A 25,728-nucleotide genomic window follows, 5' to 3' on the forward strand; every position below is an offset into this window, starting at 1 on the left:
ACTCCTGCAGGTAATAGAGCAGTCACTAATAGAGCCAATCAGGGCTTGCCCCTGGCCTGCACAGTTGCAGGCTAATGCCTGTAATTGCCTCCTATAATCTGCCCATATTAATTAGCCCACAGGCTATAGAACGCTGCGCCCGGCTTCCTCCTATTGCCGGGACGCAGCTCTGAAGCTTCTGCTGGTTGCCCCGGCAACGGCTGGGTTATGGCCGGAAATGACGTCCCGGTCGCCATGGCGACGGCCGGGACGCGGGTGAGTGAGTCGCGGCGGTGCCCAGCCGCCCTGGGCACCGCCGTGGGCTCTGGGCTCGTAACACCCTGGGTAAAGACTCCTAGTGCCCGTGACAGTAGGATCAGACCATGACAGACCCAGATACGGAACCTACAGCCAAAGAGATGCTGCAGCATCTGGTCACCCGTGTGGAGCAACAGGATGCTCGCCAACAGCTGTTACTTCAATGTTACCAGTCGTTAGCCTCCCAAGGAACATCTGGACAGACCGTTACAGCTAATGTTGAAGCTCCTGTGCTTTCCTCCGTTTCCCCAGTGCCATCCCAGGTGTCTACGGCTTCCACGCTTCACCTGCCTTCTCCGTCAAAATATGATGGAGACCCCAAAACTTGTAGGGGTTTTCTCAACCAATGCTCAGTTCATTTTGGGCTCCAACCTCAAAAATTTTCTACCCATCGTTCCAGAGTGGCCTATCTTATTTCATTGTTTTCTGGACAAGCTCTGGCTTGGGCTTCCCCTCTGTGGGAGAGAAACGATCCTGTATTACAAGATAGTGCCAAATTCATTTCTATGTTCCGAAGTGTATTCGATGAACCAGGTCGTGTGACCTCCGCTGCTTCCAGCATTCTCCGTTTACGTCAGGGTTCTCGTACAGTAGGCCAGTACGTCATTCAATTTAGGATATTAGCCTCTGAACTTCAGTGGAACACTGAAGCATTAATTGCCGCCTTCTGGCAGGGGCTCTCCGATAAAATTAAAGATGCATTGACTACCCAAGAGCTTCCTACGTCATTAGAAGATTTGATTTCTCTTTGCCATCGTGTAGACATGAGGTTTCGTGAAAGGGAATCTGAGAAAACAACTTCAGTTAAGGCACCTCTTCGCTCAACCCCTCAATTTCGTCCAGCTTCATCTCCTGTGATCCCCATGGAGATAGGACGTTCCAAATTAACTTCAGAGGAGAGGAACCGAAGAGTAAAGAATAGACTCTGTATCTATTGTGCTGATTCCACACATATGCTTAGTTCTTGCCCTAAGAAATCGGGAAATGCCAGGCCCTAACTAGTTCTGGAGAGGTGAAGTTAGGGTCCCTGGAGTCCTCTCCATCTTCTACGAAATTAAAAGTCTGCGCTTTTGATGTTACGATTTCCTTTGCTACCAAATCCTTTGAGTCACAAGCACTGATTGATTCTGGAGCAGCAGGAAATTTCATTTCTAAATCCCTAGTGAATCAATGGTCCCTACCAGTGATTACTTTGAAAACACCGATTACTGTGACTGCTATAGATGGATCACGTCTCATCAATGGTCTCATCACCCAGAGTACGTCTCCAGTAACGCTTCAGATTGGTGTGCTACACCATGAAGAGATTTCGTTTTTAATTCTTCCTGTTACGACAAGTCCGATTGTCTTAGGTCTTCCATGGCTTCAATGTCATTCTCCCCAGATTGACTGGCGCACTCCTCAAGTTACGTCTTGGGGAGCTGAATGTCATCATCGTTGTCTTTCTCAAGTCATTCCTCTTAAAATACAGCAATCTTCCATCTCATCTTCCTCACCGGGACTTCCTCCTCAGTATGCTTCATTTGCCGATGTTTTTGATAAAGCTCAGTCTGAACGTCTTCCTCCTCATCGTTCATGGGATTGTCCGATCGATCTTCTACCTGGCAAGACTCCTCCTAGGGGTCGGGTGTATCCACTTTCGTTACCTGAAACTCAAGCTACATCTGATTACATCCAAGAGAATCTCCAGCGAGGGTTTATTCGACCTTCCACCTCTCCCGCTGGAGCCGGGTTCTTCTTCGTAAAAAAGAAGGATGGATCACTACGCCCCTGCATAGATTTTCGTGGACTCAATGCCATTACTATTAAAAATCGGTATCCCATTCCGTTGATCACTGAGTTATTTGATCGCATCAAGGGAGCTCGGATCTTTACCAAGTTGGATCTTCGTGGTGCCTATAATTTAATTAGAATCCGGTCCGGTGACGAATGGAAGACAGCGTTCAACACCAGAGATGGGCATTATGAATATCTAGTAATGCCTTTCGGGTTGTGTAATGCCCCCGCTGTTTTCCAGGGCTTCATTAATGAGATCTTTCGGGACTTGTTATATGTATGTGTTGTTGTCTACCTGGACGACATATTGATCTTTTCACAGGACCTGCCTTCTCATCACCAACATGTGGCAGAGGTCCTTTCCAGACTCCGGAAAAATTCATTATTCTGCAAACTAGAAAAATGTTCATTCGAGTTGCCCCAGATTCCATTTTTGGGGTATATTATTTCCGGAGTTGGCCTACAAATGGATCCAGAAAAGGTGACTCCTCCTAATTAAAGGAGATTAGTAAATCTAGTAGTCTATGGTACTCATTATGGTATGATAGACAGAGGACAGATGACTTTATTCAAAATCTTATAGCTATACCTCTGCCTCAAGATTCTATAGTTGCCCACTGATTCATGTACTTACATCATATTATATGATTTATCAGCTTTAAGAATTTGACCACAGAGCGATTGTTGCAGTTGATTTGCAACTTTTAATTTCACTGTTTTTGTTTTCTTTTAATATTTTCGCGTAGCTTTAATTTGCTAGGATGTATTCATTTTAATATATACCAATAAAGATTTGTATTTTATTATATATACCTTTTGCAACCTCTTATTCTAGAGTGTCCCACGCCATAACCTCTGTCCTGTCCTTCTTGTTACCAGCCTATAGCAACCAATCAGATTCTAGCTTTCATTTATTTAGTACTTTCTACAAAATAACAGCTAGAATCTGATTGGTTGCTATATGCAACATCCCCACTTTTTCAAACCCGCAGCTTAGTAAATCTAGCCCTAAGGTGTATATATATAATCATAATATATAAACTAATAATAAACTAGATACTATCTGCTCATAAATCACTGTATAATGGAACCAATATGAATATGAATTATATAAATAACTAAATGTTGTAATGCGAGTGTGTGCGTGCGTATTTTACCGTGCGATCGCAGTATGCCACGTGTAGCGTGGCATACTGAGTGCAATCCCACAACAAAACAATGTTAACCAATATACTTTCATTCATCCGAATAATACGACTTTGACAATATATATATATATATATATATATATATATATATATATATATATATATATATATAAAACAAAATAAGTAGGAGGGGGCGCCACATAGTATAATACTGTATTCAACAATACAGATAGGTGTACCGCAAGCCAGAATTTAAATCACCAAGTGGGCATAGGCACTCAGGTATTAGAAGTGAATCAGTAAGGATAAAAACACACAGAGGAGGAAATATTTCCAAGACCACCTACAGATAAGCTTTAAAGTTCTTTTATCTGGTACGCATATTGGTATGGTGTTGGTGGTCTTGGAAATATTTCCTCCTCTGTGTGTTTTTATCCTTACTGATTCACTTCTAATACCTGAGTGCCTATGCCCACTTGGTGATTTAAATTCTGGCTTGCGGTACACCTATCTGTATTGTTGAATACAGTATTATACTATGTGGCGCCCCCTCCTACTTATTTTGTTTTAGATTATTCCAGTCCACCAACTGGCTTTGTGGGAACTTTGGCAGCCCCCTGAACATATGATATCCACTTCTTCCAAAGGACAATATTTGAATTGGAACTTGTTTATCTTCTCAGAGTTACGCGCTGTACTATCTATTGTATTTGTTTATCTATATATATATATATATATATATATATATATATATATATAGCAAATGAATGATGGTTATGGGCTTTTTAACATTTTCCTTTCAAAAGAAATAACAATTCTAAATTTATAAATATATCCAATATAGCAGGTAGTTAAAACATGTGACTGTTAACTTTAGAGGGGGTCACAACTAAGCAAAACATCTGCTTCAATTGTAGAATGGTGTTATGGAAGTAGGAATATTCTTCTATTATAGCTTTCATTTTAGACTCCGATCTGTGCCATATGTTTTATCTTTCTTCCATTATTATACCATAAGCCTTTATCTTTCTCTTCAAAAAAACATGCACATTTTGTTGTGAGGATCCTACAATCCTACATTCTCTTGTGTCATTAATTCCACTCTCTTCCTATAAACACCATTCCTATAAACCTCTCTTCTCTCTTCTTCTCTTATTTAATTATCAATGTGGTTAAAGCTCTTATTTATTATTGGATTATTGTTTTTCATTTATAGCTATCTCTTATTTTCTGATTTAATATTCTGCTTAGCTGGAATTAAAGATGTAATTAATGATGATTTTTTGAAAATGCTAATTGTTAAATTAGTTAAAAAAAGAAAAACTTTACATATGGTATTGTTAGCTCACGCACAACTTTCAAAGTAAATCTGTTTGTATTGATTTCATATCGAACATACAGCACTAACATATCTTTTTCACCCAATAAATGTATGATTATTTCATAGTGGTATCCCGAGGCATTGTTTAGTTTTCGAATCAACCCAAAATGTTACATTTATAAAGACTAAGAGAAATGGAAATGCCAATACTGCTACAGTATTATAAAAAATAGATATTCCAAGAAAACCAGCATTAATTAATCATAGGCTAGAAGGAACCACTGCATACAGCAAAGATGTCTTATTATTTGAAAAAACATTACATAGAGTATGCTATTCAATTTATAATGGACGATACATCTGTTAATGTAGATGGATGGTTTATATGTGCATTTACAGTTTGTGCTTTAGGTCTTCATGAATAAATACATTGTATATTAGAAAGTATGCACCCACTATGCTCATAGCACATAGCCTTACGTCCTCTGCTCTATTTTACTGGATAATTGGGTAACTGGTATATAGGCTTTTGCTGGGAATAAAAATCATTCCTGATATAGAACTGGAGATAAGCAAATCATCTGGAGTTCAGATTTTGGGACAATTCTCAATACAGAGTCAATAAAAAAAATGTTCTACAAACTATATAGTGTTTTTTCTAGCCCCTAGTGTACTCCAGTCTCTTTCGGCCTTTGCTAGAACATTTAGATAACTAGTTCTCACCTGCTATATAAATCAACCAGTAGAAGCAGAATAAGAAGGGGAAACATGTAAAGAAAATTAATTTAAAATTAAAATAATACTAATATATGGGTGTGGGGTGAAAAGCATTTAAATAAATGTGAAGAGGTTAAAAGCTTATTGAAAAAAAAAAAAAATGTCTACAAATCTGAAAAAAATCCATAATTGTTTTTCCTGTTACAGTGTATGGGATTCTGGGAGTCTCGGACAGAGGAGTAGGAGGAGGCAGAAACACAGCACCTGACAGGTATGGAGGATGAGCTATATCTTATACACAATATGTTTAAAAATGAGAGCTGGAGAATTGTTTGGCAAACACAGGAAGCTAGGTTCAGAAAAGCATTACAAAATAATGAAATGATTTTACTATTTAAATAATCATTTCAAATGGATCTATTTATCATGGGGAGAAGAGCCCTAAATTCAGTGAAAATAGGTATTTTCATTGGAGATAGGGCTTCTCACCTATTTACCTAGCCCTGAAACTAGTAGCTTGATGAAGGATGTGGCGATGAAGATGAAGGATGAGGTGATGGAGAAAAATGATGAGGTGGTGACATGTGGACAAAACCACGTTAAAAAAGGGCGCTTGCATCGGGAAGTAACGCTCTTCCCCTGAGGAGGCCTGACAAGAACCTTTTTAACACCTTAAGTAGCTTGATTTGACTAGAATGCATGAGTATCATGCACGGGTTAACTTGTTACTTATATATGCATTTTAATTCTCAGAAAGTAATGTCAGTTTTTTCTTTATATGAAGAAATCTTAAACTGCAAATTCTGTTGTGCAACTTCTACGTATTACACGTGCACAGATGATTACAGTTTATAAAGTCAAACTATATAAGGTTCTGCATTATTGTCTTAAATTGCTATGTTCCTGCAGGCTGCAAAAATAAAGAGTTAACATCTTGAAAACATTTCTTTCAGACCTGATTATTATGACAGTTCTTGTGACCTACCCAGTTAATATAGTAACTTTACTGAATAGCGATATCGTGGGATTCCGCAGACGCTGATCCTAAAGTTCATAAGATGACGTTTTTACTATTTATTCATTCGGCTATTGTTTCACGGAGACTATCTGAACTAGTGACATTGCCGGGCTCCCCGAGTCGCCGAACGTGAGAGCCATATAGACGTGGAGGAGAAGCACCGCATTGTTTGGAGCCCCATTGGCCCTTCGAAATTAATGTTTAACAATCTCCCATATAAAGTATTGTGGTGTAAAGTATTGTTATATAAAAATAACCCAGTTATAAGTGACTGATACATGATTTCCTACGTGGGAAGTGTTTTAAAGTGCCATGTTGAGGTCTTTTGAGATATATATGATTAATATGTGATTTATTGTGGATACTGATTCATTATTGTATTCCTCTTTCTGATGGTTATAAGAGCGCTTGTCAGTTCCTCATTGTTATCTTTTATCCTTGGAAAGACCAGTTTGCCCAGTCATCTTTTCTTATTTAAATAACTCTGCAAACTACCATGATTTTTCTGCTTTTGTTAAGTGTCAAAAGCAGACTAAGTGATAATCTGATGACACCTGCTACCTACCCCAATCCACATATAGACGCACAATTTTCACAAAAAAGTCTGCAAGTTGTGGACTCCACATCAGAATTTAGTTTGACTCTGAATAACTGAGAAGTTCTAAACCACTGTAAATACACCATGGTGTTCAAACCAAAACAAAAAAAAAAACAATATTTTCGACATTGGCTTAACCAGAAGATCAAGGTTCTTCAAATTAGGTCGGTTCAATCGATTTTCAAACTGCTCAAGACATTACTTGACCTCTAGAGCATGATAAAGGAAATGTTGTAGTTTTCATTTAATTTTTATGTCATATGTGAATGAGTTCTCTGTACAGCGCTGTGGAATTAGTTGCGCTATATATAAATAATTGATGATGATGATGATGATGAAAGGTAAACAAGTAAAAGAGTGTATTGATATATAGCTTTATTTATTTAATAGGGATTTAGTAGCATCAGGAAGAGAATATTACTGAAATATGGCAGCATCCGTTAAGAAAAAGACATTTAACTTCCTCAGTAGAGCTATTAAGGCATCCATGGACATATAATTGCAATCAGCTTCTAATACAGGTGAAATCATTTTTTTGTGCTAGTTCAACTTTAATTACCATTCAGTTAATCTTTTAACATTTTACAATAAGAATTAATTTCAAAGTAAATTATATTTACCATTCATTAGCTGCCTGAAAATCTCAATATCTACTGTATATATGAGCTTAAAGAAAACTGAGGTAGATAAGGACAGGAGTTAAACACATTTAAAATATGATTCAAGTCGACAAGAAAGGTTTATGCTGTAAGTCTAAAATGATAACCATGTATTTTTGTATAAATATAAATTAAGTGCAGCACTCCCGGGCCTATTGCACAAATCTGCAGAGTGTTAATGCATAAATAAGCAGTGTTTGACATCAAGTCCTTAACTCCTATCCTTATTCCTTATGTAAAATGATAATAGCTACCTGCATTATTTACAACACACGCATTTTCTGAATAGCCGTAGTGACATTTTTGTTCCCTTTTGCAAAGGGGATCTTGTTTATATCAGAATTTAGCTGCCACTGTGCTCTACTTAAGCCTACAAATGAATGCACTGAAAGTATTTTCCTCTCCTGTTTGTCATACCCTAAGTGTAGAGGGACGAGAATCAATAATGTATTGACATTTTCTAGTGGCATACCTTAGACAGCGGGTGACCTGTGTTCTTTATTCTGGTCATTACAATCTCGTGCACCAGAATGCAAGTGTTTAAATACCTAGTTTACTTCCTCAACATTAACACTCTCTCCGTGCCTACAACCTCAAGTGTGGTGTAGTGGATCAAAATAGCTTTGAATAATTGGCTTACTTGGAAAAGATCTAATCAACTGTAAAATTTTATTTTGCTTTACTGATTTGTATCTTGTGAAAAATTAATGTTCTTTATTCCTATAGAAGAAAATAAACAAATAAAACTATGCAGGCTACTGATTGTATTTATAAGATTAATGATGGCTCCCAAATGACTTTGTAAGGAAAGATAAAGAACAATGAACTGAATTTTATCTTAAAGCTGTACTGCCACCTAAAATGGTGAACATTTATATTCATCATTTTGAAATGACTGCACTATTGGAGTGTGAGCGGAAGCCTGAATGTGAGGTCGCAATTGTGTGATTGCGGATTCTCATTTATAGCAGAAATGAGGAACTCCACCAGTTGCGAAAATATTGTGGAACTTGTGCGTAAATTTGTTTTCCTTATGGTTAGGTATAGAATGTAGCAAAGCATTGTAACTATACAGTACATTATAAATTTAATACCGTTCTATAAAGTATATTCAGAAAACCATCTATAGTAATAATTAAACAGACATTTTATATGGTTGAGTACCTGTGCATACATTAGCAGTGTTGTGCAAAAATTGCCCTCATACGCGTTACATCCAATGATCAACCCAGTGGACACACATATAAATAAAATATAGATCCTGAATTATTCACCTTTTTTTTCAAATATCATATTAAGTGTTCTAGGCCTTGTGGTTCTTCCTAACAGATTCAACCACTGGTTACTATGAAACTGTATTTAGGTGATTTTGGATCTTGAATATATTTGCAGCATGAAACATGGGAAGTTTTCTCATAGTGTTAATCAGTAAAACTATTTTACATAGGGAAAATCAGTAAACTCTGCTGTTCCTACATATCTTCTTTAATTAAACATGATAAAAATATTTGAGTATCATACCTACCATCATCATCATCATCATCTATTTATATACCCATATAGACCATATGTACTTCCTGCTATGGTTCAAACGTCATAGACATGATGGCTCACACACACACACACATATATATATATATATATATATATATATATATACACAAGTTAACCCGTGCATGATACTCATGCATTTTAGTCAAATTAAGCTACTTAAGGTGTTAAAAAGGTTCTTGTCATGCATTTGGGCCTAGGCCAGGCCTCCTCAGGGGAAGAGCGTTACTTTCCGACGCAAGCGCCATTTTTTAACGTGGTTTTGTCCACATGTCACCACCTCATCATTTTTCTCCATCACCTCATCCTTCATCTTCATCGCCACATCCTTCATCAAGCTACTTAAGGTGTTAAAAACTCCCCACTGTCACCCCCGGCAACCACCAACTACTCCCAACTGTCACTTCTCCTTCAAGAAATATATAGGTCAGTGTATAACTCTGCCCAGCAGGTGGCGCTGCAGCTTGTTTTTTTTTTTTTCCTACACGCCACTAGGCATTTATATAGTAGATATATATATATATATATATATATATATATATATATATATATATATATATTATCTAATAGACAATATTGTAGGACATTTAAGTGCTAGGTTAACATATAAATACAGGCCTCGGTCTGCTATTGTCACTTACTGTACATATTAATATGCCTACCCACAAAGTCAGATGGTGTCTATATTACTGATATCTATGCTTTGCGTGACATCAACAAGGTTGTGCTCAAATATATGGAAGTCGCGTTATGTAAAATCTTAATTAAACCTCATTACTCTCCCTAAGTAAATATGACAATTTTATGAAAAGAACATTGCTCATTGTAAGATGATTAAATTATACAAAATGAACGAACCCTGCTAAGGACTTCAATCCAAATGTCCCTGATGCTGGGTGGACCCTTTGTTTGATGCATCATATTCATATATAGGTTTCAGCTGGGAGGTTGTTCTTAATCAGTAATCTAGTTGTGTGCTGCTTTTTAATGAATATGGAAAAAAATGTATTAGTTGTTGCTTTATTACCAGCATTCATCCGTTATTGTAGGTGCTGTGTCGTACATAGGACTTACCAAGTATCAGTATAGGAAGTTCTGAAACGAGGCCCATAAGAGAGTGATTTGGTGTGCGGTTTGGGAGTACACAATTCTACAGATTTTACAGATTCGCTATTCAGCTTTTAAATTAACAACCTTCATCTGTCGACTTTGTTTTTGCCCGTCTGGTCTATTAAAGTACTTTGTCACAGTATTAGTTGCATGCATGTCTATTTACACCGTAGAATCATTTTTACTCTGCTCATTTGCATAACCAGGGCGTAGAAAAGTCCCTATTTGTCCTATGTGCAAGCTTTAGAACTCTGTATAGCCCCCCCTATATTTTTTCCTCATCATACCCACTTTAGTTATAGATTGACTACCCACAACACTAAGTGCACAGATTTTCCACCGCAGTGAACACTTATATATATCTAGAGAGCACATCTCAGTCTCAGGCTCAGTTAAATTGTTCAAGAAAATTGTTCAATTCTTTAGTTTTGTTTTAAACAAAAAATGTAATTTAAAAAATCAAGGGAGAAAACATTTTTTTGATGTTAATGTGTTAAATTTGTTATTTTTTTACTTTTTTACTCTTCCATTTAGAAATTGTTGTTCAAAAACAACATTTAGCCCATTCACAATGGAGGGACCAATTTGGTCATTTTTGTGAGTTTACACTGTCCCTAATAGCTTTAGGGACATATCCGTTAGTCCCCTGGTGACATCATCCTCAGCACTTCAATATGTAACACACAGTGGCGGAACTACCATTGGTGCAGCAGGTGCGGTGCACCGGGGTCCACAGCTCGCTAGTTCCGCCTTTGGTAACACATTTCAGCTGATAACTGCGTTGGCAATTGGAGGGTTTTGCAGAAACTGAATGAATAATTTCCTGCTCCTGTACAATACTTTTGGACTTTCACTAACTATCCAGGGTTTGTGTTTGCTGCAGATACAAATGATTTGCAATGTAGAAACTAACTTGATGTATATATAAGGCAGCCATTCTTTAGAATGTTAAACTATATTTTTATCAAGTGCATTTATCAAACAATTCCCTCTGACCAAAATTTCTACAAATCCAACAAATGAATCATGAACCGTGCTGAACAGTTTTACTCCTCTAAAGTCTAATGCCCAGAACAGACATTATGAAACTTATTTTGTCTATAATTTCTTGTACATTGATTTAAAATTTATGTATAACTGTAAATTAAATTTCTCGATACTTCTATCTGCTACGTACATCATATAAAACATTATTATTGTATAGTTTGTTCTTTTTTGTGCCACATATCTATATCAAACATACGATATATATCTCCTGATAATTATTACAGGAGAGTACATCTGCTTCTGGACTTGCATCATATTCATATGTAGGTCTGTTTCCTTTTACCCCATTGTCTGTCTGTTACTACCCAGTCAAGGGTAATTGGTGCAGAGTAGGATGGGGCTATATAAATACATGTACATAATGGCTTTCATTGTGTATCTTTTCTCTCCCTTCATTATCTTCTCTTCTCTGTTCCCCCAACTTTATTTTCCCATTTTCTCCCCTCTTTCCCTTTCTTTTCATTATTCTTTCTTGTCTCTTTCTCTGTCTTATTACATGTTTGAGTCTCACACTATCTCCCAGTTTTACAAGTGAAAATAACTATTAAACATCTTTCACCAGCCAGGCTTAATACCACTTCAGACGTCAGCCTATGTCACTCACCGGACTGTGAGTGCTACTTCTCGTGTGTTTAGGAACCGTGGCCGTCCACCATCCTGAGGGTCTGCGCATGTGCAGCCCTTTCAAACCTTCAGTTCATGTTCCTTTTAGTTAATTGGCTGATCAGGCAACACTCCCTATTTAAAGCACCTGAGGTCAATACCTCGTTGCCTGATCTTGGAGTCTCATTCCCCATGAGCCTCTGAAGGTGTTCCTGTGTTTCCTCGTGTGTTCAGCTCCTGCTGATTCCTGTTGTTCGTTTGTGGTTTCCAGACCACTTCAACTTTCCTGTGTTTCATCGTGACTGTGCCAACTGATTCCTATCCGCTGCCTCTGTGCTACTACAGTTTCCAGTCCACTTCAACTCTCCTGTGTTTCATCGTGACTGCACCAGCTGATTCCTATCTGCTGCCTCTGTGCTACTACAGTTTCCAGTCCACTTCAACTCTCCTGTGTTTCATCGTGACTGCACCAGCTGATTCCTATCCGCTGCCTCTGTGCTACTACAGTTTCCAGTCCACTTCAACTCTCCTGTGTTTCATCGTGACTGCACCAGCTGATTCCTATCCGCTGCCTCTGTGCTACTACAGTTTCCAGTCCACTTCAACTCTCCTGTGTTTCATCGTGACTGCACCAGCTGATTCCTATCCGCTGCTTCCGTGTATCTACCGTATCCTGCTCACCTCAACTCTCCCGTGTTTCATCGTGACTGCACCAACTGATTCCTATCCACTGCCTCCGTGTTCTACAGTATCCTGCTCACCTCAACTCTCCCGTGTTTCATCGTGACTGCTCCAGCTGATTCCTATCCGCTGCCTCCGTGTTTCTGCAGTACCCTGCTCATCGCAACCCTCCAGTACTCCTCGTGTCTGCAGCCAGCTGATCCGCTCTCCGTGCTTCTACAGTGTCTCCGCTTGTGTCAACTCGCCTGTCTGCATTGGATCAACGCTCCGCTGCTTCCATCTCGTCTAGACCATCTCTACTCTTCAGCGTTCTCCAGGTGTCCAGTTCGATATACTACTTCCTGAGTATTGTTTCCATCCCTGCTGGTCTACCTACCTGTGCGCTGCACCTACTTGATTACCGCTTCTACCCTCCTGGGACTTCGTATCCTGCCGGCCTCCAGCCGTTCAGGTATCACTGCACTTCTGTCTGACAGCCTGCTCTCCTGAACCACGGTATGCATACTTCTCATTGACTGTGCTGGTGTATTGCATATCTTGCTGGACTGAGTTGTTCTCCTCTGCAGTTTCCTATCCGCTGAGACTATTGCCATCATTTGACTGTGTTACCTTTTGCCTGGATAGTTCTTGTGACTTTGTATTATTGTGCAGTGCTGTTCAGTTATTACTATTTGTGCATATCATCGTGGGATCAAGTTTAGTGTGCCCGTGTATACTCTGCATTGCATTTATCTCCCCGTGCTCTTCCTCACATATATATATTCAGTGGTACAACTTGCTAGAGGCAGACCACTGTTCCCTGTTTCCAGAGTCACCTGTTTCCAGTATCCTTTCACATAGCAGTGGTACAACTTGCTAACGCAGACCACTGACTTCCGGGATACCTTCACCTGGATTCCATTCCCTCACCTAGACAGCAGTACCACTTGCTATACGCAGACCGCTGACTCTCATCACCTCCTTGTTATTTCTGGACATTCCTCCTCACTATAGCAGTGGTACAACTTGCTATCCGCAGACCACTGACTACCCTCACGTTTCCTTGTCCATCCAGTTCCTCGTGTCAATTATCTATATATTACCAGTGCTGCTAGTCATAGACTTTCCACGAGCATTCTCTTACCATCTGCTGTCTCCTGTTCCGTGATCACCCCGCTACCAGAGTATCATATTACCACCTATACTGCTCTGGTAAGTCCATCATCTGGTGATACCTGGGTAAAGACTCCTAGTGCCCGTGACAGCCTACAAGACAACCACACAGACCTCAACAGAGATGAAAAGCTAAGTATTACTATTTCTAGGTTTACCAGGTGGATGGCACCATTTTTGCAGCACATGTACATACCACTTCCCACTACAGCTAAGTGCATATGTTTATATTTCACTCTTTATTTCTGTGTGTGACTGGAGCGGAATTGGTGCAAAGGTCAAAAAGGTCATTTAAAAAGAATGCAAACCATGTGAGCACTCGTGGTTTGTCATGGTGCACACAAGTGTTTTTGCAACACTTCAAAGTTCGTCAAGTGACCATATCAGTACCACTCTCTTCATTTATTTAAATGCTAGGTTTTTCATTCATGTTTTAATCCATCCAAAGTGAGGGGGCATTTGGACTGCCTTAATTACATGTGGCACTTTGTGTCACCGGTGAATCCAGAGGGGGGCGATTGGGGCTATGGGCACCCCCCTCCTCCCCGCAGCTGCAATCTTCCTACCTTTGAATTTCTTCTGATAGGCCTGATCAAAGGGAAGGATGGGGGCGTGGCCAAATGGGGCCAACCAATCAGAGTGAAAGAGTGGGCATGACTATGTTAAATTTCCCTTAAAAAATAGTCTAAGTCCGCCCCTGTTCTGTGTATGATTTCTTTTTACATGGTTGCAATGCTCCTAGAAATGCTCTTTCCTTTATACAGTGCACCTGCAAGGTGCAAAATTTGTGCCATTGAAATTGTAGTCTAATGCCTGTGGTCCATAATCTCCAAGGATGTAAAAGACACGAGGTAGAAAAATCCTCCATGCTACAATTCTAAACAGGGAACAACAAAGTAAATGCTCCAGGCCTGCATCTAACCAGCAATCATCATAGAAAACTCAGATGCATCCAGCTCCACCCATCACAAGATGCAAACTGTCATTTTCAGGTGCAAAATTCTATGGTAGTTGCAATTGCAGAAGATGGATTTTCATACTTCAAAAAATGGCCATACTGTGTTAGCATTCAGGTACAATGATGACCATGAAATGAAAAAAATATAAATGGTAGTACTATTAAAAAATAATGCAATAGCTCCAACCTTGATAATAATGATATGCTTTCAATACATGGACATATATATATATATATATATATATATATATATAATTTTATTTTAATCTGCTTTTTTCAGAGATCTAATTCTGCTTTACTTACATCTGAGTTACTTAGCTTTCCCTCTAGCCTGTTTCTTTTCCTTGAAAACTTTTGGCTTCTAATGTGCACTCATGAGCTGTGTGGTAATATCATTACACTCCATTTCACAGTAAATTTGTATTTGCTGAGTCCTTATTCCAGAGTCAAGTGGATCTCACCTGGAATGAAGCTGGCCTAATCTGTTTGAGAGCCACTCATTAAACCAATATACTAGCATGTTCGAAATAGGCACAACGACTGATAAATTGAAATCTCTTAATTGTATTTGTACATAAAAACAGGTGTGTTATAATTATATCCCTCATATCACACGAAATGCCAATTCCAATCCTGTCTGGAAAGGACAGCACATTGAGGAAAAATGTACTTATCTACAATCAGTGCCATTTTATTAGGACTCTGTAAAAATGAAAAGCAATAATTGAAAACTATTCAACATGTTTCCAGCTCAAAAAAGTAGTATTTGCACTAGACATATGACAATGTGAGGCACTCAATGATTAATATTTTTGCTGAAATTATTACACAATTATTATTGATATGCATTAAAAAAAAATATTTCTAATTACTGAATCACCATAATTAGTTAAATATTTAAAATAAATGATTATGAAGTAACGTGAGTATGCTACAAACCACTTTGCTGCTTTGATCATTTATAATTAATAATTAAAGAAATTTTCATATATCCTCTCCTGTCATCATTTCATATACAATAATAGTCTACAATTCTATCTAATCCATACCATAACTACAAGTGGTCAGCTGCTACTCAAGAAGAAATGTCTTTTTATGACATGCAGATTCCTGATAGTTAATGTATGTCTGTAATTAACTTAATCTTACCACATATTGAAATAATTGGCTGTAATTTAATTTGCTAATGTCAAGATAGGAATTTTAATATACCCTCTCATCATCATATATACTGCATCTAGGGGTGATTTGCTAAACTAACAGTATTGGAGGATTTTGTCATAACGAACAGTATCACTCTAAAGTTACTGCAGCAAACATCCCATCTTCAGTTATATTCTCTATTACCATCATTTGTTTTCATTCATTCACTATGAGCAGCCTAATTCTACAATCTAGTATGACTGGATTAGTGGCTGGATTAGTTCTTTTAGGATTTATCAATATCTAAATGAGGATCAATATTTGATTGACATTAGAATTGGCCTATCAGAGCCAAGTCAGTTAGTATCATACAATATTATGTCTTTGCATACTAATATCGCTCATTAACATGGTATTAATGCAGTCCGTTATTTCAATATGGGAATTAAAACGTATCTGAGTGACTTGATCATAGAGATTGGCGGGCTCGGATCCCAGAGATCCGAATTCATCCGAATTTAGCCTATCCGAGTACCGAGTCGAGCACGCTCAGTACTCTCCCGCCCATTCGGATTTGAAATCGAGGCAAAACGTCATCGTGACGTATTTCGTATTTCTGAGCTCGGTTCTCGCGAGATTTGAAAAGCATAAATACCAGCCTCCACAGCAATCCATCGCCATTTGACAGAGGGAGAAAGCAGGGTTAGGTCACACTGGCTATATCAGCGCAGGGATAGAGCAGTAATTGGACACATTATTGTTTGTATGCAATACCATTGTAATCTTAATACCAATTGTTACAGCAGTAAGAGGATGATAGAGGAGGGTGCAGTTTCTGCTTTTGGGGTGTCCCCCATTCTTTTGCATTAATATTTCTGGCTGTCAAAAGTCCTGTTTGTCAGCAGTCTAAAAAAATAATATTTAGCACTCCAAGTGCTTTTGGGGTGTTCCCCATTCTTTTGCAATAATTTTTCTGGCTGTCAAAAGTCCTATTTGTCAGCAGTATCTAAAACAATATTTAGCACTACAAGTGCTTTGGCCTTATTAAAATGGATTCAAAGCAAAGGATGGTGGAGGATTATTTTCATCAGGTAATGATATGGAAATGTCATACAGTCCCTTTCCTTACTGGGAAGAAAAGCAGGCAATTTGGAAACCCATGTACAAACTTGCTTTGCAATACTTAAGCTGCCCACCCTCCAGTGTGTACTCCGAACGAGTGTTCAGCACAGCAGGGAACTTAGTCAGTGATCGCCGTAGAAGGTTACTTCCCAAAAATGTGGAGAAAATGATGTTTATAAAAATGAACTACATCTTCCACCATCCAAGACATGCAAGCACTGACTGTTCTCTAATGCGGATTCAAGCGGCGATGAATTGATAGTCTGTGATGATGACGTACACACTGATGAGGGTGAGGATGAAGCTGAAGATGATGATGATAACATCTTTTTAAAACTTTCTATTTAAGTGTAGGGTGCAATCTACCCCCAAAGAGGAGAGGGACTTGGGGCATCTCCATATCACGTACCGTCTTGAAAGGCAGCTGTTTGGGCAATTTATCCTTAAGGGTAGGGTGTCATACACACAGTGACCCCAAAATGGCTTTGTCTATTTCTATTAATATTGTACAGTCTATAACGGCTGAATTTTTTGGCATTTTCTACAAGTGGAGGGGGGCCTAGAGAGACAGAAACCAAACTGGCTTTGTCCATTTCTTTACATATTTAAGTATAAGTGTAGGGTGAAATATACCTCCAAAGACGATGGCTGCATTGCCAATATGCATAGAAGGAGAGGAAGACAATCTGGTTTGTGTGTCGAATTAATGAAGGCCTACCAGGAATTAAACTGTTTTTTTGATAATTTATTAGCTTTACAATTACATTACTTATCCAAGAAACAGGTGGAGCACTAAATTTGGTTCTTTTATGACCAAAAACATTGATTTTTGAACAAAATAGCAAAACAAAACCAAACAAAACCAAAACCAAAACACGCAATGAAGGTTTGGCAAAACCGAAACCAAAACCAAAACACAATGGTAATCCAGATCCAAAACCAAAACCAAAACCAAAACACGGGGGTCAATGAGCATCTCTACTTGATCATAACACTGTTACAGAGGAATTCAATTGACCACGTTACTCATGAAAGTAACGCGGCCCACACACTATTACTGCTAGTACGGTAATTTTAACACAGATTTCTGCTCGTGCCTCATGTACTAACGGTAATAATGCACACTATTACTGTAGTAACAGTAATAGTGTATAGGCCGCGTTACTCTCACGAGTAACGTGGTCAATTGAATTCCCCACCATCTGTATTTACTTGATATTATCTTATCTTTGATGGGAGGCTCTACCTACAGATTATATTAACCATTGAGTGCCTGATTTAACACATTTTCTTTCACTTCTACATATTCTGTGTAAAACAATTTGCATTAGAAAGTGTTGGTGCACGCCCCTTAAATTCTACTTATGATATGAATAAAATTTTATTTATTGTGAAAATACAATAAGGGATTAATGATTCACTTAGTGCAGTGTGAGATCCAAATAACTATGACAGTTCGACCCTCGATAGTACAAAAATGCTGCTCGACAGTATCAGTAGCAAATGTGCAGGTCACATTACCCTATTTGTACACAATGTAATGATTTAATTAAGTGCCACATACAAAAGAGATAATTATGTCTTGAGAGTGTTATTAACAAATACAAAAGTAACATTTTTAATATAAAAAGTAATGAAATACAAACACCCCAAAATGTATTGTTTACTACTTAAAGATCAAATGGGAATCTTCTTTTCTGCATTAGTTCAAATGGAAATGTCAAGTAATGAAATGCAAATAGATGGCCAACACTTGACATACTATAGCCGCAGCGCTAATTAAATAAGTACACAGCTGTATGAATCAGTACACAGATCAGTGACTAGATATTGCTGCTGATAGTCATCTTCATCTCTGCATATTTTTGCACCAGTCCTCTAGTACCAGCAAGAGAGGTGTATCTAAGGATGTGTCCATGTCTAAGTGTGTCGTAGTTAGGCGAACAAGCACTTGGCCTATGATTGATCACCCCTGCCCATCCCCGTTCCAGTTCTCCAAGTGTAAGGATATGCAAGATAATGATACAGGAAATCTAAATTTGAACTGGTGTATGTCAGTATGGAAATGTTTATTATACACAAAACAAGTTGACACACGTCAATTAATCCCCTTAATTTAACAAATCAGGAAAAATCATGTTTTCCCTCCTCCATAAATTGCCCACAGTGCACTCTGTGATGAGTTATGATTCTAATGTTACCATTTATTTTACAGAACTCAACATTCTACTTTAAATCACAGTTGCCTACTCTCCCAGTATGTCTGGTAGACTACCACAATAAAGTGATATCTTCCAGACTTCCTGTTGAAGAAAAAATTCTCCTGGAAAGGACTTTACCTTCTAGCACGGTCATTTCGCGATGACACAAATCACGTCATTAAGTCTAACTCACCTCAGTGGACACAGAGTGGGTGAGGACATGACACTGCAACTGGCATCATCCTACGATTTACACAGCACACTTGAATGGTATAATCAATGCACACCAAACCAATTATTTTTGTATCTCACCTCCACATCTCCCAGCTGCGAGGTAGCAATTAGGAGAGTATGCCTTAAGTATGAAGACTTGTCATGGCCAAAAGTTTTGAGAATGACACAAATATTAGTTTTCACAAAGTCTGCTGTTTCAGAGTTTTTAGACCTTTTTGTCAGATGTTGCTATGGTATACTGTAGTAACATTACAAGCATTTCAAAAGTGTAAAAGGCTTTTATTGACAATTACATTACCTTTATGCAAAGAGTCAATATTTGCAGTGTTGACCCTTCTTTTTGAAGACCTCTGCAATTCGTCCTGGCATGCTGTCAATCAACTTCTGGACCACATACTGACTGATGGCCGCCCATTCTTGCCTAAACAATGCATGGAGTTTGTCAAAATTTGTGTATTTTTGTTTGTCCACCCACTTCTTGAGGATTGACCACAAGTTCTCAATGGGATTCAGGTCTGGGGAGTTTCCTGGCCATGGACCCAAAATTTCGACGTTTTGATCCCCATGCCGCTTAGTTATCACTTTTGCCTTATGGCAAGTTGCTCCATCATGCTGGAAATGGCATTGTTCTTCACCAAACTGTTCTTGGATGGTTGGGAGAAGTTTTGGTACTATTCTTTATTCATGGCTGTGTTCTTAGGTAAAATGTGAGTGAGCCCACTCCCTTGGCTGAGAAGCAACCCCACATATGAATGGTCTCAGGATGCTTTACTGTTAGCATGACACAGGACTGATGGTAGCGCTCACCTTTCCTTCTCCGGACAAGTGTTTTTCCAGATTCCCCAAACAATCTGAAAGGGGATTCATCAGAGAAAATGACTTTACCCCAGTCCTCAGCAGTCCAATCCATGTACCTTTTGCAGAATATTAGTCTGTCCCTGATGTTTTTCCTGGAGAGAAGTGGCTTCTTTACTGGCCTTCTTGACACCAGGCCATTCTCCAAAAGTCTTCGTGTCACTATGCGTGCAAATGCACTCACACCTGCCTGTTGCTATTCCTGAGCAAGCTCTGCACTGGTTGTGACCCAATCCCGCAGCTGAATCTACTTTAGGAGATGGCCTTGGCACTTGCTTGAGTGCCCTGAAACCTTCTTCACAACTATTAAACCTCTTCTTGAAGTTCTTGATGATTCGATAAATGGTTGATTTAGGTGCAATCTCACTAGCAGCAATATCCTTGACTGTGAAGCCCTTTTTGTGCAAAGCAATGATGACTGCATGTGTTCCCTTGCAGTTAACCATGGTTAACAGAGGAAGAACAATGATTTCAAGCACCACCCTCCTTTTTATCTCAAAACTTTTGGCCATAACTGTACATGCAATTTTTGTTCATTTAAGGTCAACCTTAGGCATAAATCCACAAGTGTAAACTGTTACTTTATATCAAGCTAAAGTATCTTTGTGCATGAGGAAAGTAAAACAAATTGTTCATGTAAATCTTGAATTTCAAGGTAAAGTAGCAGAGTGATAAATTAGTAAATGATGCATGGAAGGTTAACAATATTGGCATATACATAATGTATGAAAATGCTCATAAATGATTGGCATACTTTAATGCAAGAAGAGCGGCCTAATAGAGAGTAATAGATTCTCTCTAGTTCTTACCACAAGTAAAATAAGTTGAAGCTTGCTTTATAGAGATTTGCCATTTGCAGTAAAGTGCTGGGTAATTGAAATAAACAAGGTCAGAATGAGAATTAATGGATTTTGTAAAAGTCACCTAGATGTGCTTCTTATTCCAGAGCTTCAACATGGCACGACAACATAAACCACATCATCTAGGGGTAATTCATTAACAATGTATCATTTAGTAAGTTTCCAAGAAGACTGCCTCTGATGTTAAAGTTATTTTCTCTCTGATGTTGCTTTGATGTACTGTACTTTAATGTAAAATAAAGTACTACAGCTGCTAGAGAGAGAACACATTTCAGCTTCCATAAACCTGATTATAAAACAAGCTACATAAATTTCAGCAAGGCGAATATGACATAAATGAAGAAAATGAAGATTGATTCAGATATTTCATATCCTCCCTTACTGACTGTTCCACCATGTTGTTTCACATCTTACATTAAATCAGTTGCTGTGTGTCACTCAGTCTTAATTAACTGGGGGTACCAGTTTCTAAACTGGATTACACATCTGTTTTGACTAATTACTACCTATTAAATTCTGAACTTCCCCTGTGAGAACTTTAAATCCTATTTTATGCAATTTTTGCTATTCTCATTTTGGTCTACTTTGTAGGAATACTATTTTTAAATATACATATCAATATATTTGCATGATTATTTGTTATATAAATAATCACTGTATGAAACACTGATTTCCATTGATGTTATATTTGTTAATTGTACTTAATGTTATAACACATTCAAGAAATGGGACTGGAAAAAGAAAATATTGTTTACAATTACTCCATTGCGATTTCCCTAATGCTGCCTGCTCCATTCAATGCTTATAATGATTGCAAGCTTTGAAGTCAATGGAGTGGCCTCCAATGAAATCATGAACACATGTAACACAAAAGCATGTCACGCGTGTTTTCCTTTCACATGCCATGTCACTGGCATTTAAACATACGTTTCTAAACACAAATCAAACACCACTGTGCACCTGTCCTTTTGTAGCTTCTGTGAGTTCAAAATTTGTGTGCGCCTATTGTACCATATCTTTTCTTGTTATATGACACAACATTGCAATAGTTACATTTGCATTATTAACATACACATGTGACCATACTGAACAGATTATCCACCTATAATAAAAAAACAATTATGTACTGCCTGTGGGCAGTATCATTGTGTCACCTACTGTATATTGGACACTAGTAACTCAATGTGCTCCCAGTTACAATGTTCTCACTGTCCATAGCTGCACAGAAGAAAACAGAACAAGTTACAATTTGAACAACAATGTGATATCCCAACAATCAGTATATGCATAGTGTACAGTGGATTGGGATATAATACTGTAGTTCAAAATGCAACTTACTCTGCTTACCTCTGTGCAGCTATGAAAACACTATGGGCCTAATTCATTAAGGAAGGTATGGCAAAAAAAGGAGTACATTTTCTCCTGGACAAAGCTTGTTATAATGCAAGGGGTGCAAATTAGTTTATTACTTTGCAAATAACTTAAATACTGTGTTTTTTTCATGCAGCACATAAATACTTGATAGCTTTTTTTACACTGAAATGTAAAGTTGATCTAGGACATGCCCTAACCAAATGATAAATCCGTCCCCACATTTTAAATTTACCTCCCCCTCCAATGCAACATGGTTTTGCTAAGGTGTAAAGTTACTCCTTTCTTTGCTTTACTTTCCTTAATGGGTCAGGCCCTATATCCAGGGGTACAGACATGCACTGGTGCTCGAACCAACCACATGAGGCAGTGTAGACACAGAGTTTTTCTCAGGGTAGAATCCTTTAATATAGACAATGAAGGTGTGAGGGTGTCAAATATTTAGATCAATATAATATCATTCACATTAAAAATAATCCCAAAGTATCAAAGTTTAACTGTGAAATATACTGAATAAGAATTAGCTTAATATTGCATATTTTGCAGCAACAGAAAATCACAGGATCACAGATAAAGCAAGATTATGAACCAGGTATAACTCACAGTCTGGAGTATTGTGAAGCAGCAACATACATGCACAATACCTTTAGCTGTTTCATAGTCCATTGGTTGCATTGTCAAGGTGACAAATGATCTACTTTTATACTAGTTATATCTGCATTGTTAACAAATATCTGGAACCATTGAATTTCCTTGCTGTAGAGTGATAGAAATCTTATGGCCAAATAAAATGTCTAACAGATTAACAGTTTGGAAAGTATACCTGAAGACTGTCATTTTGTAGCTGAAACAATAATCATTAGAATGCTGCCAATACATTAACTAAAAATAATTTCATTACTAAGACACGGGGCACTTCACACCTCATGTCTCAGTGACGTCTCAGAATATTTCATGGCTCAATAGATATTTTATGCCATGTGACTCAGTGATATCACCAGGGCATTTGCGGTATATAAAAAGAATAAAGATATTAGTGTACTAGCGCTGAAAATCAGGAGCTGCCCTCTCTTTTCTGGCTTTGATCCGTCAAGCCAAAAATCAAACAATGTTCATAAAATTCGAAAAACAGAGATGGAGCTGCCGATCCGGCAGCAGCGCCATCTCTCTTTTACAATTTTATGAACATAATTTGTGGTATATGCCTCATGGATGCCTGTAATTCCTAGTGAATGGATCGGAACCTTTGTCATAAATATTGGCCCATCCCACAAAGTGGCCACAGTTGTACTTTGAAGACATCTGTGCACTGCAGTTAGGTTTAATGTGGGAAGCAAATACATAGAGGGTTTCAGTGCTTTTAGTGCTTAGTTTACATAACTTTCAGTCTCCTAGTTTACATGACTTCCAGTTTTTACCCATCATACATTGCACTTTTTCCACTCAGTTCTACTTACTCAAAGGGATTACTGGGATCCGTTCGCTGTAGCTCTGGAGGAATTGGGATTCGCTTGTAGTACATTTCCCAGTCAAACGCTCCTCTCATAGCGTCTCCTGCTTGGGCTTCATATCCAAAGTGATTGTGGTCAATGACATCTATCATGGGACACACAATTGTTTTGTGGTTCAGAGCAATCTGATCTGAAAAATAAAAGCACAAATACAGGAAGACATGTTTAGTCTACTCATCCATCATATTACAGAAGCTTGACTCCAGCAGATCTCCCGGGGATGAAGGGATTGTTTTTTTCTTCTTACTTACTGCAGCTTTTTCATAGCTTTTTACTTTTTTAAAGCAGAGCTGAGCTGCTATGTAATACAGGGCTTCATGCAGTTGGACAGTGATTAGAGACAATTATAGTTCTTCTTTTCAGGGGAACTACATCCTAGGGAGAGCTGCAAAAACTCAGCCTTCTATATCTTTGTCACTCAGCCCTGCAAGCTGTCCTCAATCTGCCACTTGCAGAGACAAACACCACTGTCTAAAATACTCTACGAACAGCCCTTGAAGGATGCTGTGCTTTGGAATTATCTTTCCAGGTTTATCCTGGAATGTTCATTTCTAGTAAACATGTTAAGCATCAAAATGCACCTGCATATACCCCATACTGTTAGTTTCAATCTCTCTCTTATTTGGCCTACAGAGAATCTCCAATGTTATCTGCAATAGCTCACTGTTCATATGCATGCAATTGAAACTGTTAACAGTATCTGAATATTAAAAAACACAATTCATTTGCAATCTTTGACTCTCCAACTGCTGTTATGCTACAACTCTTGCAGGCTTTGATATTTGGGCACACTGCTGATGAAATCTTCTATTCACCAAGCTACAAAGCCATGTGAGTTGTGAATGCATAAACTGGCAGGACATGTTTGGAGCTGTAATGTGATGACTGTAGTCATCGCTATGCGAAAAACGTGCTTGCAATGCAGTTATGGATAAAAATGAATGTAATATACAAAGTATACAGGATTGTAGTTAAAATAGGCACATTGCTAGACCCACCTGAGGCCCAGTTCCCATGTTTAGCACAGTGAACTTTATCAAGTTTAATCATTTTTGTGGCTTATATCTATTTGATATGTTTAAACTGTTATCTGACTTAAACACCAATATACCTAATAAACAAAAAAGTTTTTTTTTTATTAATGTTGTTTGTAATTTTATTTCATCTGCAAGTTAGGGCAAATGGTTGTAGGCATCTACCCCTGGTCTAATATGACGCAAGCAACTCCCCTATTTAAAATGAGGTTTCCCCATATGCACTGTAACCCCTATACTTATAGATAGTTAACAAATATTCCTTTTTTTGTATTTTTTGCATGTATGGTACTTATTCACTGGAGAATATTACATTTGTTTTGAATTTGTGAAAGGAAAATAAGCTTACTGTCACCTCCAGAAAATTGGGAGTAAATTACATCATTAGCAAGCTTTATGGTTACAGCAAATAAACACCATCAAGCTTACTCAGATGCTTCAAATGTAATGTATCTAAATGAGGCATGCACCTTGTTATATTGGTATTGCAATTTTATACAGTATGTTTTGCACAGAAAGCTTACACCTAGTTACCATTTGTCTTGTGACTGTTTTAGAATAGTCATTGTACAGCCTATATCTGTGTGTGATAACAATCATTAACATCATCAAGTGCAATGGATGCCATATTGATTGCATACCAGCTGCACACATATAGATGCATTGATCTCAAATATCTTCAAACATTTAATTTCTCTGTGGATGCTTATATTCCTTCAATATTACAGGTATTGTAACCCTTCTGTAAAAAGTGACCTATG

General features: G+C 38.1%; 1 protein-coding gene across 1 annotated transcript in view; it reads right to left on the reverse strand.

Annotated features, from left to right (window-relative positions):
* The window catches only part of GALNTL6 (polypeptide N-acetylgalactosaminyltransferase like 6), a 1,017,111-nt gene that overhangs the window by 247,965 nt on the left and 743,418 nt on the right, over nt 1-25,728 (reverse strand). Inside the window, exon 6 of the mRNA XM_075197705.1 lies at nt 23,880-24,063. Within this exon, the coding sequence (XP_075053806.1) occupies nt 23,880-24,063 (184 nt within the window). The remainder of the gene's footprint in view (nt 1-23,879; nt 24,064-25,728) is intronic.

The sequence above is a fragment of the Mixophyes fleayi genome, chromosome 1, assembly GCF_038048845.1.
Source record: "Mixophyes fleayi isolate aMixFle1 chromosome 1, aMixFle1.hap1, whole genome shotgun sequence".
Lineage (NCBI taxonomy): Eukaryota > Metazoa > Chordata > Amphibia > Anura > Limnodynastidae > Mixophyes > Mixophyes fleayi.